Here is a 14825-nt window from a genome sequence, read left to right as displayed (position 1 = left end):
GGAAACATTGTTTGTTTCTTACTTGTATTTGCTACTCCCAAGTAAAATCCATTTACCCACTATGGATCCGCATATGTACACGCTTGATCTGATACAGATCCTGTATCTCCAATATTAAATTTCTCTGAGAAACACTATCCGAGATCATCATATTTAAAACTATAGATCAATATTTAAAAGTCAAATATCACATCCTTTGAATGTACCATGTATCCTTTATTAACACTTATTTGTGTAATAATTCATTCTGTGCAGACTCAAAAAAATAACAAACCTCTTCTTCCAAAATTTGATTTGTTCATGATAAGAGTAATGATTTGGAGTATAGGACAAATATACCCAAATTTCCCTTGCAGATATGCTTTGTGTACCTTTGCTGTCATTGTGAAGGCATTATTCTGCTCAGTTGCAGATCTGTAGTTATAACTTTGCACACAGGAGTTTAACGTTTTTACCACTATGTGTTTTGTTTCCAAAAAGTTCAAAATGAGGTTTGCTCAATATATTCATTTTTCATTGCTTGCTACATGATTGTAGGGTCGCGTGTGTGATCATGTATTTCCAACTGAAGTTTGCACATACTTCAAAAACAAAACAAAACCAGATAACATTATTGCACATGATTTGTTTACCTAAAAAGATAAAAGGATAATTCAGGTATAAAGCAAAAAGAAATAGAACAAGTAATCTCCCAATGGGAGTGAATAAAATCCTCCAGCATATCAGGTAAAATTTGCATTAACTTTAAATAAAGATAGAAAAGCACCAGTCATTTGATGGCAGTTTTCTTAATTTGACAAGATTTGTAATTAACAGGAAGACCTACCTGAGGCTAAGAGTCAACTGCTGCTCTTCTGACTTCACCAACTCGCCTACTTTAAAAGTAGCAGAACCCAGGAAACTTCGCTAGAAACCAAAGGAAAGATTAGATATAGAAAGATTCACAAAACACAAAAGGGTTGTATGAGATATACAAAACACAGTGTTTCTCAAATTGTAATGGCTTCTCTTTCAGCCAAAAAAAAATAACTTGATAACCTTTATAGCAAAAAATAAATATTAAGTAGCAAACTGAACATTTATTCACCACTGAATGTTTTCACAGATCAATGATGCTATTCTGGAACAGGAATTTCTTTTTCACTAAAAACAAAGTGAATTGACAACTTGAAAAATTGCATGCTGAAAATATAAAGCTATAAGAGAAGGTATCTTTTTAGGTCTACTTATTTTGATATCCCAGTTAAGGTTAACTGTGAAGCTGTTTGCTGCTGTCATTCATTAGTTAGACTTGCAGGGAGTATCAGTTATTTGCCAAATATGAACATATTTATTTTCCAGAGGTATTTCTACCTACCGTATTTTTCAGAATATAAGATGCACCCTTTTTGCCTCAAAAAAGCTGAAAATCTGGGTGCGTCTTATAGACTAAATACAGCATTTTTTTCCTCCTTAAACCCCACCCCCTTCACCAAAATGGCTGTGCATAGCCTCTAGGAAGCTTTTAGAGAGCTCCTGGGGGCTGCGGATGGCAGAAATGAACAAAAAATGGCACTTTTTTTGCTCAATTTTACCTCTCCAGCCCCCAGGAGCACTCTATAAGCTTCCTAAAGGCTATCCATGCCCTTTTATTTACGGAAAACTGGCCCATTTTCATGAAAAACAGGCCATTTTTGGCTCATTTTTGCCCCCCCCCCCCCCGAGCACTCTGCAAGCCCCCTAAAGGCTATTCATGCCTTTTTTGGGGAGGAGGGAAACAGGCCAGTTTTCACGAAAAACGGGCCATTTTTGGGATGTTTGCAGAGTGCAAAAACTTTTTTTTAATTTGCCTCTTCAAAACCTTGGTGCATCTTATACTCTGGTATAGACTCCAAAAAATATGGTAGCCATTTTATTTATTTTTAAGAGTCAGTATTGACTCCCTGCGGATACCTGGACTAGTCCTTCAAATCTTCTTGGCAAGATGTTTCAGAAGTAGTTTGCCCTTGCCACTTTTCTAGGCCTAAGAGATGGTGACTGACACTGATAATTCTCAAAATAATATGACCATTCATAGAAAAACTGTGGTATTCAATGCAGACAATTTTGGCAAGAGTGATCAACAAATGTAATGCAATGAAAAATAAAATGTTACTTGGAGTCTTTCTTCAGATTGAACTAGATGAAAAGGAAAGGAGTAGAAAGGAAAATATCAATTCTATGTTTATACAGAAAGGTACTATAGAACTGTTACAGAGTCTGGATTACTTCCTACTATAATCAGTGATGGGATTCAAAAAATTTTACTACCAGTTCTGTGGCATGGCTTGGTGGGTGTGGCATGGCTTGGTGCGCGTGGCAGGGGAAGGATAATGTAAAATCTCCATTCCCACCCCACTCCAGTGGAAGGTTATTGCAAAATCCCCATTTCCTTCCGATCAGCTGGGACTCAGTAGGCAGAGAATAGGTGAAGGTGAGGCCAGTCAGAGGTGGCATTTTGAGAGTTCCCCGAACTACTCAAAATTTCTGCTACTGGTTCTCCAGAACTGGTCAGAACCTGCTGAATACCACCTCTGACTATAACAACATACAAAGAAAAGTACCTAGGAAATGCCATGGTTGTATGTTCAATTCTTGAATATTTTGCATAGATGTAATTTATGAAAGTTGTGAATAGCTAAGCATTACAATGTTAACATCATTTTACCATTATCTGTTCTAATGTAAATATATATAGACACATATATCAACAATTAACCTACCCCACTGTCTGTCCTTGGATCTTTGTTTTCTGCCAGGATGCTAGTCCGAACCTAGACAAATCAATTGACAAATCAACAAATAATTTAATTTAAAGTTATTATTTGGGAGACTAAACTAAAGACAATTTAGTTAATGAAAGTAATCAACCTTAGAATCTCTTTTTTCCTGAACAAAAAAGTGGTCCTTCTCCTCTATTTTATTTAAAAGGAAATATTTTATGTCACGTTCTGAGCATGCTCAATAAAGTTGTGTTTAAGCGGGAGTTACTCGACAGCTGATTGGCTGACCGTCTGACAGCTCCTAGTATAAAAAGGGAGCTGTCAGATGAGAAGCCGCTGTTCCAGTCTAAAGCGGGTTCCACACTATTAGCTTGTTACTTTGAGGAATAAACTTGTTAGCCTCTTTATTCCTGTCTCCGCCTCAGTCATTCCGGCATAACCCACGGTCCTAGTACACAATACTGGCGACGAGGATGGGATCGCCGAACTGAGGCGTGAGTTAGTTGGTCACTACCGCTGAAGTCACTAGATGAGTCACTAAGGAACCGAGTTTCTCTGTCGCGACGAGATGTCGCTGCCAGCCTGACAGGAATGGCCATGTTAACATTTGCGCTGTTCAGCCAGGGCTCCGAGACGTGGGAGTCCTATACGGCCCGGTTTGAATGCTTCTTGGTCGCACACGACCTCACCGAGTTGACGGATGAAAGGAAATGCACATTTTTCCTGTCAGTTTGCGGAACTGATGTGTTCCATATGGCAAGGGCTCTCACAGCCCCCGACCCCATCAAGGCAGTCCCGTGGCAAACGCTGATAGCCAAGCTGAAGAGCGATTACACCCCATCGCCATCCAAAATTGCCCACCAGCACGCCTTCCATCAGCGGAATCAAAATGAAGGTGAATCCGTTAACAACTATGTCGCTGCGCTACAGTCAGCAGTCCTTCACTGCGAATTTAGGGACCTCGACGAGGCCCTTCTCGACCATCTGGTTTGTGGCATTCGTGACCTGAGGCTCCAGAGGCGCCTTCTAGCGAAGGCTGACCTGTCCTTCCAGTCCGCTTTTGATGAAGCTCGCGCCGCTGAGCTGGCTGCATCCTCCCTAGCCACCATCACCCAAAACCAGCCTGCTGCCCCTCAGGAACTTTCAGCACGGCTGCCGCGCCCCAAGGGGATGAGAGCGAAGACTCAGACCCCGATGGGGAGGAGGACATTAACCGCCTTCATGAGGTGAACAAAAAGAGCTTCCAAAGACGCAGGGGTGACCCTAAATCTGCATGTAGTGGGTGCGGAGGCAACCACAAGAGAGCTGAATGTAGATTCAGGCAAGCCCTCTGCCAACACTGCGGCAGAAAAGGCCACATCGCCAGGGTGTGCCGGGCTGCCCAGCCCATGTCCTCCTCAGAGTTCCAGGCTGACAGGTTGCGGCAGTTCCGGGGCAGGCAGGACGGTCATAAGAAACCTAGAGTCGATTGCCATGCCATTCTCCGGAAGGCGACTCACTGTGACCTGATCAACTGGCAAGTCATGCCACAGCCTACAAAAGATGATCCAGCTGACTGTCAACATTGAAGGAAACCCATGCCAGATGGAGTTAGACACCGTCTCCGCAACCTCTATCGTGTCTTGGAGCACAATCAAACGACTCATTCCACATCTTGCTAAGCGCCGATTACAGAGTTGCAATTTGACTCTTAGAGACTATCAGGGCAACCTGATTCCTGTGATCAGCACTAGCAAAGTTAAAGTGCAATTCAAGGGGTTTGAAGGCCGGCTGCCACTCATCATTGTAGAGGGAAAGCTTCCCAGCCTTCTCGGCTTGGACTGGTTTGAATCCCTCGGCCTGCAAATCAGTGGCATCCATCACATTGGGAACTCAGATCTGGACTGCCTTGCAAACGAGTTCCCTGCAGTTTTTGATGGCCAGCTGGGCCAATACACTGGCACCCCAGTGTCCTTCAACCTCGACCCGTCCATGCCACCCATCAGAATGAAGCCTTGGAGGGTGCCCATTGTACTCAAACCAAAGGTAGACGTGGAGCTTGACAAGCTCGTAGCCCAAGGGATCCTGGTGCCGGTGGACCATGCGATGGGAGACCCCCATCGTCTTGCCCATCAAGCCAGATGGCAGTGTCAGGATCTGCGCTGACTACCGCTGCTCAATCAACCGTGCCCTGCCATCCAACGCGTACCCGGTGCCGGTGGTCCAACACCTACTTCACAGCTTGGGTGAAGGCTCCATCTTCGCTAAGCTGGACCTCGCCCCAAGCCTACCAGCAGCTGGTAGTCAACGATGCCGTGGCAGAAGCTCAAACCATCATCACATACCAGGGCGCCTTCAAGTGCCACCGGTTGCAGTTTGGGGTCAGCATCACCCCAGGACTCTTTCAAAGCTTGATGGAGCGGCTGCTTCAAGGACACGAGGCGTCATCCCGTACTTTGATGATGTCGTCATCTCTGCATCCAACCACGGTGAGCTGATGGCGCGGTTAAGAGCTGTCCTACACAGGTTCCAGCAAGTTGGCCTTAAGGTCAGGAGAGACAAGTGCCAAGTTGCCGTCCGCCAGGTGGAGTTCCTGGGGTTCTTAGTTGACGCCCAAGGCATCCACCCGACTGCTGTCAAAACCAAAGCCATCGTGGAGGCCCCTCCTCCAAAAAATAGAGCCGAATTACAGGCCATTTATTTATTTATTTATTTATTTATTTATTTATTTATTTATTTATTTATTTATTTATACGATTTATAGACCGCCCAATCCCGGAGGACTCCTGAACTTTTACGCAGTTTTCCTGCCCCACAAACCCTCCGTGGCCGAACCGCTCCACCATCTCCTGGACTCTAACGCACCCTGGCTGTGGGGCCACAGGGAAGCTGCCGCCTTCCGTGCTGTCAAGCACTTGCTTGTCTCGAACGCCGTGCTGGCCCAATACAGCAAACACTTGCCTCTTATGCTTGCCTGTGATGCTTCCCCCTACGGGGTTGGCGCCATCCTCTGCCACCAATTGCCCACCGGCATGGAGGTTCCAGTGGCCTTCTTCTCCCGCACCCTGTCCCCTGCAGAACTATGCACAAATAGACAAAGAGGCCCTCGCAATAGTGGCCGGGGTGCGCCGGTTCCATCACTACATCTACGGCTGCCGTTTCCTCATCGTTACCGACAACAAGCCGCTGTTCCTATCTGAAGCCGGTTCCACACTTTTAGCTTGTTACTTTGAGGAATAAACTTGTTAGCCTCTTTATTCCTGTCTCCGCCTCAGTCATTCCGGCATAACCCATGGTCCTAGTAAACAATATTTTATAATTCTCATTGACTCCATCTTCTTCTGGTTCTAATTTAACTTCATAGTTTCACCATTTAATTTATTTAAGAGATTCCTGAGGTTATAAATTATTTTACTAGAGACCAATTAAGTACTAGGTAATCAAGCTTTTGATGGATAAGAAGCAAGTTTGTGATTGAGCTTGGTTGGGTGTTTCCTTGAATTGATGATGTTACCTAGTTTGATAATAAAATATCTGCAAGAAAATAACGAAGCTCAGAGAACACCAAGGACCCCGCAGTTCAATCCTGAGCCACAAATATTCTCTTCTATCAAAAACAACATTTCAGGATCTATGGTAACAAAGTGGGTGAGGTGGCATCCTATATATCAGTGATCCCCAACCCCCGGTCCGCGGACCGGTGCCGGGCCGTGGAGTACCTGGCACCGGGCCGCGCAGCGGCCGGGGGCCATGATCGCTGCAGCGGCCGGGGGCCATGATCGCTGCAGCGGCCGGGGGCCATAGTTTCTTTCTGTATGCAAATTAGGGCTAACTGGCACAAGGGGTGTTACTGGACCGCTGGTGGCACTCTGACATCACCAGCGGCCCACCGCCCCCCTGTGTCCAGCGCTGCCCTTCTCATTCCTTTTCAGCGCTTCAGTGCTGGCCAATTCCTGACAAAAACCTAAGAGCGCCTGCGCAGCTACGTAGGGCTAGCGTAGACAGCGCTAGTAGCGTAGCCTTGCGTAGGCGCAGTTTGTGCTACGCTATCTACGCTAGCCATACTGAACTGCGCCTGCGCAAGGCTACGCTACTAGCGCTGGTCATCGACGCGCTCAGCGGGCCACGGTAAAATTATCAAAGGCTGGCTGGTCCGCGGCGATAAAAAGGTTGGGGACCACTGCTATATATGAAATAGGTAGCTTCTGGAGGTACTTTACAGATTTCTCTGTATGGTATGTTCTCTGTATGGTATGTCCATTTTATATCTTATACTATGTTTTTTCTCTTTTCTACCTCAACATGACTGAAAAAAAAGTTGCCCTGCCCAAGCAATAGACATAAGTTAGTAGTAAATAGTAATCTGTAAAGTGTGCTTGGATAATAATCTTCAAGTACAACTTGTGCACAGCCAATTGTAGCAAAGTAGACTTTGAGTTGCATGTATAGCTCAAAATCCTCACGTAGCTGCACTGAATCTTCAAGTTTTCCATAATCACAAGTTGTATACCGCTGACTATATATCTCTAAGGGACTGTTTATTGGTTTCTTGAAATCATCAATCATTACTAAATATAAAATATGGACTAATTAGAATATCCTTTTACAGTCTATAGAACTTTCCTTAGCTCCAGCCTGCACTGTCAAACTCAAGGAAGATACAAGTTATAATGCAAAACATCAGGAATTTCTAGACAAACAGAGACAGATTTTCTTAGTAATAGTATTTTAAAGTAGTGTTCAGCAGACAAAATAATAGAGTATTTTTATTTAGAGGAATTCTGTTATCTGGCAGGCATGTTAAGCATTATCACTGCAGAACTGTGCAATCACCATGCGCGTACTATAGCTTCTTTATATTATGGGCAGGTAAGTTTTCTGATACTTGCGTATAAACAAACTGAAAAGGATAACTTAAGAAACATATAACTTTTTACAATCTAAATTCATGAACCAGAATTTAAGCTATGCCCAGATTATTATTTTTCCAGCATTTAGCAATTTCAGACAGCTTTGGTCTGCTTACTCTATGATATGAACTAATGCTAAAATATGCTGAAAACCAACCAGCTAAAACTTCATAGTTGGGTTTGTGTTTTTGTTCGCATTAAACAAGTTTGGTAGATGAAAAGTTGAACTCCAACTTTTTACAGCATAAGCCTATCAAGAGTTTATGATGTTGAATTACATATATGTAGTGCTTATACAAGGCTATAGAGTTTATGGGTAGCAATTTTAAACCATTAATTAAAATGGTTTCTAACTGACAAGAAAGCTGCTAAACTACAGTACTTAGGCAGCAGAGTTAAGAATAAATTCAGCCCCCCAAATGTTAGACTATGTTAAAGATGGGTGGGAATATTTAAAGTTCAGTTGCTATTTTACATTAGCCACTTTCCTTCGCACTTTTTTTTAAATTGTAAAGCTAAACATGAAACAGCATGTTCATAAGTGATACCCGTTTCTAAGCTGCATTAAGTTCAACACTCCACTAAGGAATAATGTTGTTTATTTGCCTTTGTTCAGGATGTTGACTTAGCCAACTGATTTACTCAAGGCAAACCAGTTTATTATCAATGTAAGAAACCAGCCAATGAGAAATGGCCAGAAGTCTTATTACTTAGATTACTTACCTGACTTCAGTATCATGTTTATCACCATGATTGTAAATGTTGAAATGCATGTTACCAATGCCAATGTAGAAGAGGCATTTTGCTTTTTTTCCAGCAAAAAATAGGCCACAATTTAACACATATTTTCTTGAAAAATGTGCACTTAATGTAGCTGTAATTCATTAAAATTATTAAATTAAAAATCCTTTATTCAGGTTGACGCCATTGTTAAAAGACACAAAATCTTGGAAGAATAAATGCAAACATGATTCTGCACAAATGCTTTTGAATCACTTTAATGAAGAATCTGTTGTTAAACTACAGTGCAAAGGTAAAAAAGAAATTATTAGGAAACAAAGATTGTTCGTATATCTCACTAAGGGTGAAATTCTTAACCATCTATTATTATTTTTATGTCTAAAGTTAAGAGCTATGATGCAATATGTCAATATACTGATTTTTAATGTCATGAATCAGAATAGATTTATACAAAAGTACATGAATAATCTGCATTTCAGAAACTCAATTTAAACAAATCTGCTGCACAGATGGAATAAAATAAATTATAACAGATACTCTAATAAAAAGCAAAGGCTGAATACCGTAGTGGAATTTGAAAAATTCAATTAGAATCTTCTATCTGACCTCATGTCAAGTTTCCCAAAGCATCTTAAACTTAGCAGAAGCTTCCCAGATATTTCAATAATGTGGTTATAAACCAAATCCTTACTGTAACCCAGGAACAGCAGTCATAACAAATAGTTGATAGTTATTGAGCAATACAAGGGAGATTCATAACTTGTATTTCCTCTATATTCATACCCAGCATTTTTTTCCTTACATCACAACAGAATTCATGCTTTCCATTTCTTGTATGAGCCGTTATTGGCAGTTGCATATTTATAATCTCCACATTTCTGCTCCCAGACTCTCAGGATCAACTAACAGGATCTTGAGAACTACATATCAGCTAGCTCACTATAATCACTGACTCTTTATGTTTGCTACTGAAACCAGCTCTAAATATTTTTAATCACCTCACATTTTTCAGTGACAGAAGCATATTTTAAGCTCCCCTTTAGAATTTATTCACAAAGAAGCATTTTAAGTGTAGATCAATTCAGATTTGAAAAACTTTGGGTTTCTTTACTATATTAATCTTGGCAAGCAATGACACTGCACATTGAACCACCTATAACCGTGATGGCGAACCTGTGGCACGCGGAGCCACTTGTCAGGGCACATGAGGTGTTTCCCTGTCAGCTAGCCAGTGCGCATGTCTTCAGCCTTCTTTTGAGCCATTTTTCGCTCTCCGGAGGCTTCCTTGAAGCCTCCAGAGGATGAAAAACCAGCCCTACGGGCAAAACGGAGGTTCAGGAACAGACTTCTGGTTTTTTGCCCTCCAGAGCCTTCAGGGAAGCCTCCTGAGGTCAAAAATCGGCCCTATAGAAAAAACATTCCCGAACTTCCAGGTTCCCCATAGGTCCGTTTTTCACCCTCTGGAGGCTTCAGGGAAGCTCCTGAGGCCTCCGCAGGGCATCCGGGGGGGGGGGGGGGGCTGGGGAAGCTGTTTTCACCTTCCCCAGGCTCCTAGAAAGCCTTTTAAGCCTGGGGTGGGCGAAAAAACCATGCCAAAAGCGGGGGGGGGATTGTGCAAGTGTGCGGTGGTGGTGTTGCGTGCATAGCACTATGGACATGCGCACAACCCCTCTGCTGTTCCCCTGCTTTTGGCATGGGAGCCAAAAAAGGTTTGCCATCACTGACCTATAATATTACAGCTATAGTTAAGATTTGAAAAAAAATTCATTGTAGATTCCCTACAATGGAATCTGCCCAAATAAATCATCTAATGTTTACATAACACTATAGCTATACTATATAAAACCCATTTAATGTTGGGTTCATGGAGTCAATGGTTAAAGTAAAGAGAATTGGGATGAATGTTCTTCTTTTGGGGCCAGAAATTCTTCTAAGTGGATATGACAATCATTTTAATAATTATTAATATTCCTTTCTTGTGTTTTCCCTGCTTTTCTCTGCTGCATGGTGTATAAGACTGGATCTTCTTTACCAGCAGAGTGGTTATGACACTTGGCCTAACCCTTATTCAAAAGCTGGAAGAAATGGACCCTTTTTATTTCTTATTTTTCTTTTGTGGAACTACCATTTTTCAGCTGTTCTTTTTAAAATAAATACACTTTTTTTACCATTTATGGAACATGGGGGGGGGAAGGGAGGGAGGGAGGGAGAGAAATAACAGCTACAATCTGCATGACAGTAATGTCTTCTAACTGCATGGAACTGAAATTTATGGGTGTATTTTGTTATTATTGGTTTTTATTTGGAGGTTGTCTCTTGGTGTCAGATGACAGGAATGTTCTTTAGTGGCTCACATGTTTAGGACACTGGACTGAAACTGGCAGGCTCACATTTGAGACCCAGTTGCTGTTGCGTGGGGTGAGGGTGAGCTCCCATCCAGCTCCTGCCAGCATAGTTTAAAAGCAAGCGACCACAAGTAGATAAATCAGTACCACTTTGATGGGCAACTTAATAGGGAAATGAAATGAAACAAGCAGAACTCAATAAAATGCCATAAGGTAAGGTTATTTTTCGATAACTCAGATAATTCACTGAAACACTTCAACCGGGTAAAAAAAATGGTCATATATTGAAAGACGGGGATGAAAGTTTACTGCTTTCTAGATTAAGTAAAGATTAAATTTTAATTTTAATTTTAATTTTTTTTAAAAAAAAAGTTATGGGCAATTTGACTTACACAAAACTGTTAGTTCAGGCAGACATTTCAGTACTACAAATAACTAGGAATAGCTCTCGTAAAAGACCAGCAAACAGTCCAGCAAACTGTGAACTATTATAGTTGAAGCTGATATAGTTCTTCCATACATGGGAAAAGATGAATTAAAATGTAATGTTTCATTCCATTGAAAACTCACTATGCTTTGCCTTTAGCCTAAATAAAGCCTAGCGAGTTTCTGAACGGAAATCAGAATAATATACCATGCCACAATAAAAATAATCTGAATAGATCTCTTTATTAATATCATTGGTGAAAGTAATATTTCACATCCAAATAGTATTAAATTATCTATTTTTGAAATTAATTTATTGGTACATATTTTCTCACCATGGACAAACAACATGATTTGATAAATAAAACTGAAGTTAATAAATATAATAGCATGTGTGCATTTTTGTTAGTTGAATCAATACAATAATTGGAAATAATCTCCCTCATTCACCCATCCATCATCTTAGCCAAGTGAAAAACGTCAGTATGGAACATCAGAAAAGAAAATTAACAAAGGAGGGAAAAAGAAAAGAAAGCATAGTCACCATTTTTTTTCAGGTATTACATGTTTGTGGCCTATACTTAAAGAGTATGAATGTTTGCTTCAGAAAGTCTCTGTTGTTCTAACAAGGGTATCATACAAACATAGTACATGAACTGTATATACAGTAGATACAAGAAGACAATAAGAAACTTTTCCTATATTATTGCAGCATCAGGTTCTAGAACAGATCAAGGATGTAGTTGTTTTTTAAAAAAATAATTATGATAACAACAAAAATATATGAGGCCTATCCAATAACCCTCTTTGTCAATGTCTGAGCAATTTTTCTACATGTGCAATTTATATGTCAAACATGCTTTTAAAAAACATATATATTTACATCATCACAGTAATCCTTTGACCAAATTGAATGCAACAAATGTATTGGAAAAATATTAACACTTGTCATTTGAGCTTATGTGTCTTTATTTGTAATAGTACAAATTGAAATGCAGCAGAAAATTGCTACTTCATTTAACTACTGGCTGTTATCTAGTACAACTGTGCCCTGTAAGGCACTTTGCATAACAAAGTCTATTGCCATGTAGCTGTCTTTGATGTACTTTGCACAAAGAAGCTTTTTACAGATCCCCTGTTGCAGAAATGTTTGATCCATAACGTATCAGGAGAAAAAAAAACAAATACTGTGCAGAAAAAGGCACACAATTTCTAGTAAAACACATTAATCTAGTGAGACAATATAAATAGCTGAATGCTTCCTCTTGAATTGTAGAATGGGATGATGAAAATCATTGCTAGAACAGAGCAAACATTCTAATTTTAAAAAATTGAATCTACATGGGATGGACACATGATCAAACCTCTTCTACTTATATTTTGTAAATATGAGTTTCATTTATGTTGAAGCTTACTGCTTAGTAAGCCATTTATAAACCACGACTCTTGATAAGCCAAGTAGTTAATCTGTTAGAAAAGGGATTATTTCTTACTTCCATGAGAAGGCATGGTTAATCATAAACTTCATATTGTTCTCAGAGTGGAAGCATGTTAAGCTACAGTTTCACAGCCAATGCTCTAAAGCCATGAACAGTATTCTAGAAACCTACAGTAGTCTATATGGACATTGCAGAGGAGTCTTCTGTAGAAGTCAAATCCAAGATTTTTAAAGATAAAAGTTCTAAATCTCAAGAGAAAGCCATTTTTTCAAGATTCTAGCATCATTTAGCTCCAATGCCACATTATGTTTTTTAATGCCATAATAAACAACTTTGAGAACCATTGCCTTCTACCAGACTAAATTGGACAAAATATGGTTACAATAAATTATAGCTTGTCAGTTTAATTGACACTTTATCATTATTTGACCCATTTATACCTCGCAGTTATAAAACATAAGCTGAAAAAGTAAAGAAGGAAGAATAATTTAAAAGGGAAGATAGAAGTGTCTCACCTGAAGTAAGGTAGGAAACCAATGAGCCAAACCAAATGACCAAATAAACCAAGCTTACGTATATAAACTATTAACAGAAATTAAACAAACCTTGCTTCTAAGTTGCCCAAACAATGTTACCTATTTTAATAAAGTGTAATGGCTCCCTCAGGTGCCAGTTCGAACAATAGGCTGCTCTGAGGACATCTGACAGGGACCCAGGAGACATAGAAGGCTCAGGGGAGGGTTTGGATGGTCAAGGTGAAACTGTGTCAGGAGTGTCAAGGGAATCTGAAAGCAAATGACTGGATGAACGTCCGGTTGCACAGGGAGGATAGAGCCAACTGCAGCTAGTAAGCATGGACAACCAGCTGGCCACACAGCCAGAAAAAAGACACAGCTGCAGCCAGTCAGTGATAAAGAGTGGCCTCCTCAACTGGATCCTAGGTCATGAGAAAGCAAAGAATGGAAGTCAATGGAAGTTAGCGAGGCTACTCATGAGGAGGCAGCTTCACCTTTCCTAATGAGATGCACTGGTCAGGACATATTTAGTTTAGTGTTTGGAGTCTGAGGGTTTTCAGAAACAACTGTTCACAATCTGTCTTTAATGTGTGCTCTTGACTTCCTTGGACCTAATTACTTTCTTGTGCCTTGACTCTTTTGAATCCATGCTTTGGACCTATAGACTTGCATTGTCCTCACAGTGCCATCATCCCTTTGAATCCTCATGTTTTAGGCCTATGGACTTGTATAGACTGTTGTGCTGTATTCCAAATGATTCAGTGCTGACTTCTTTGTGCCTTTGATTAGTTCTTGACTTCGTTGGGCTTTGACTCTATTGACTTTGCTGGGAGCAGATTCCGGAAGAACTGCACTGGCAGTTGGGATCTGAAGAATACCAAAGGAGCTTGGTGGTGTGGAATAAACCCCACTTTTGTGTGTGTGTGTGTGTGTGTGTGTGTGTGTGTGTGTGTGTCACTTGGAGCAAGAAATAAAGAATCTTAATTAAACAATAATATCTTCTTGTATTAAACAGCCATTGACAATGGCAATATAAAACATATAAAATTGTAAAAATGAAGAGATCACAGCAAGTATAACTAGCGTAACTGAAAGTCACACAACTTATTAGATGAAGTATGGGTTAATATTTTGACAGCCCATGTGATAAAATATACTGTATTTTTCGCTTCATAAGACGCACTTACTGCCCCCCCCCCAAAAAAATGGGTGGAAACGATGTCAATCCTTTGATGAATAGCAGCGAGGTCGCGGCGGCGAGGACCTCTTACAGTGCTGAACCCAGCCTCTTCTGTCTTTGTCATTGCCCGCCACTTCTGTCTCTTTTCCACAGTGCAGAGTCAATAGGCAGAGGTAGTACATGAGAGGACACCTATCTGGTCCTTTCAGGCTCTGCCTGATATTTTTGTTCTTATTTTCCTCCTCTAAACCTATATGCATCTAATGATCTGATGTGTCTTATAGAGTGAAAAATATGGTAGTTGGTATATAAGTAATTGCAAACTTGAAAGCATCTGGGAATTTAAAAGTAAGAAAAATAACTTTACATGTTATTTAGTGGCCTAATTGCATGCATCAACTGCATAATATTTCCTCTTCCTTCTTGATATGGCATTTATAATTCCTTGCAGGTATTCCAAAATATTTCAAATGATGTGGGGACAGAAATATTGGCTAGGTAACTGACAAAATCTTCAATAAAGTTGCAATTTCATTATGTTAAACAGTT

The 14825-nt window shown here is 40.6% G+C and overlaps 2 protein-coding genes across 7 annotated transcripts in view; one reads left to right on the top strand and one right to left on the bottom strand.

The window, feature by feature from the left end:
* INPP4B (inositol polyphosphate-4-phosphatase type II B) overlaps window positions 1–14825 on the bottom strand; it is a 221525-nt gene that overhangs the window by 115327 nt on the left and 91373 nt on the right. For all 6 annotated transcript variants that reach the window (XM_087724357.1, XM_087724358.1, XM_087724355.1 and 3 more), the window contains 2 exons: window positions 2742–2792; window positions 827–906 (listed from right to left, as the gene is read on the bottom strand). In XM_087724357.1, the coding sequence (XP_087580483.1) occupies window positions 827–906; window positions 2742–2792 (131 nt within the window). The remainder of the gene's footprint in view (window positions 1–826; window positions 907–2741; window positions 2793–14825) is intronic.
* On the top strand, window positions 2810–4886 carry LOC148043825 (uncharacterized). The gene is given in 3 exon segments (XM_087723816.1): window positions 2810–3939; window positions 3942–4158; window positions 4253–4886. Coding segments are annotated over 3 exon segments (1458 nt in total). The 5' UTR covers window positions 2810–3332.

Source organism: Thamnophis sirtalis, unplaced genomic scaffold (genome assembly GCF_051295495.1).
Source record: "Thamnophis sirtalis isolate CommonGarterSnake01/CBP01778 unplaced genomic scaffold, rThaSir2_p1.2 scaffold_10, whole genome shotgun sequence".
Classification (NCBI taxonomy): domain Eukaryota; kingdom Metazoa; phylum Chordata; class Lepidosauria; order Squamata; family Natricidae; genus Thamnophis; species Thamnophis sirtalis.
The sequence above is the reverse complement of the archived record's forward strand: the minus strand, read 5'-3'. Positions and strand labels throughout refer to the sequence as shown.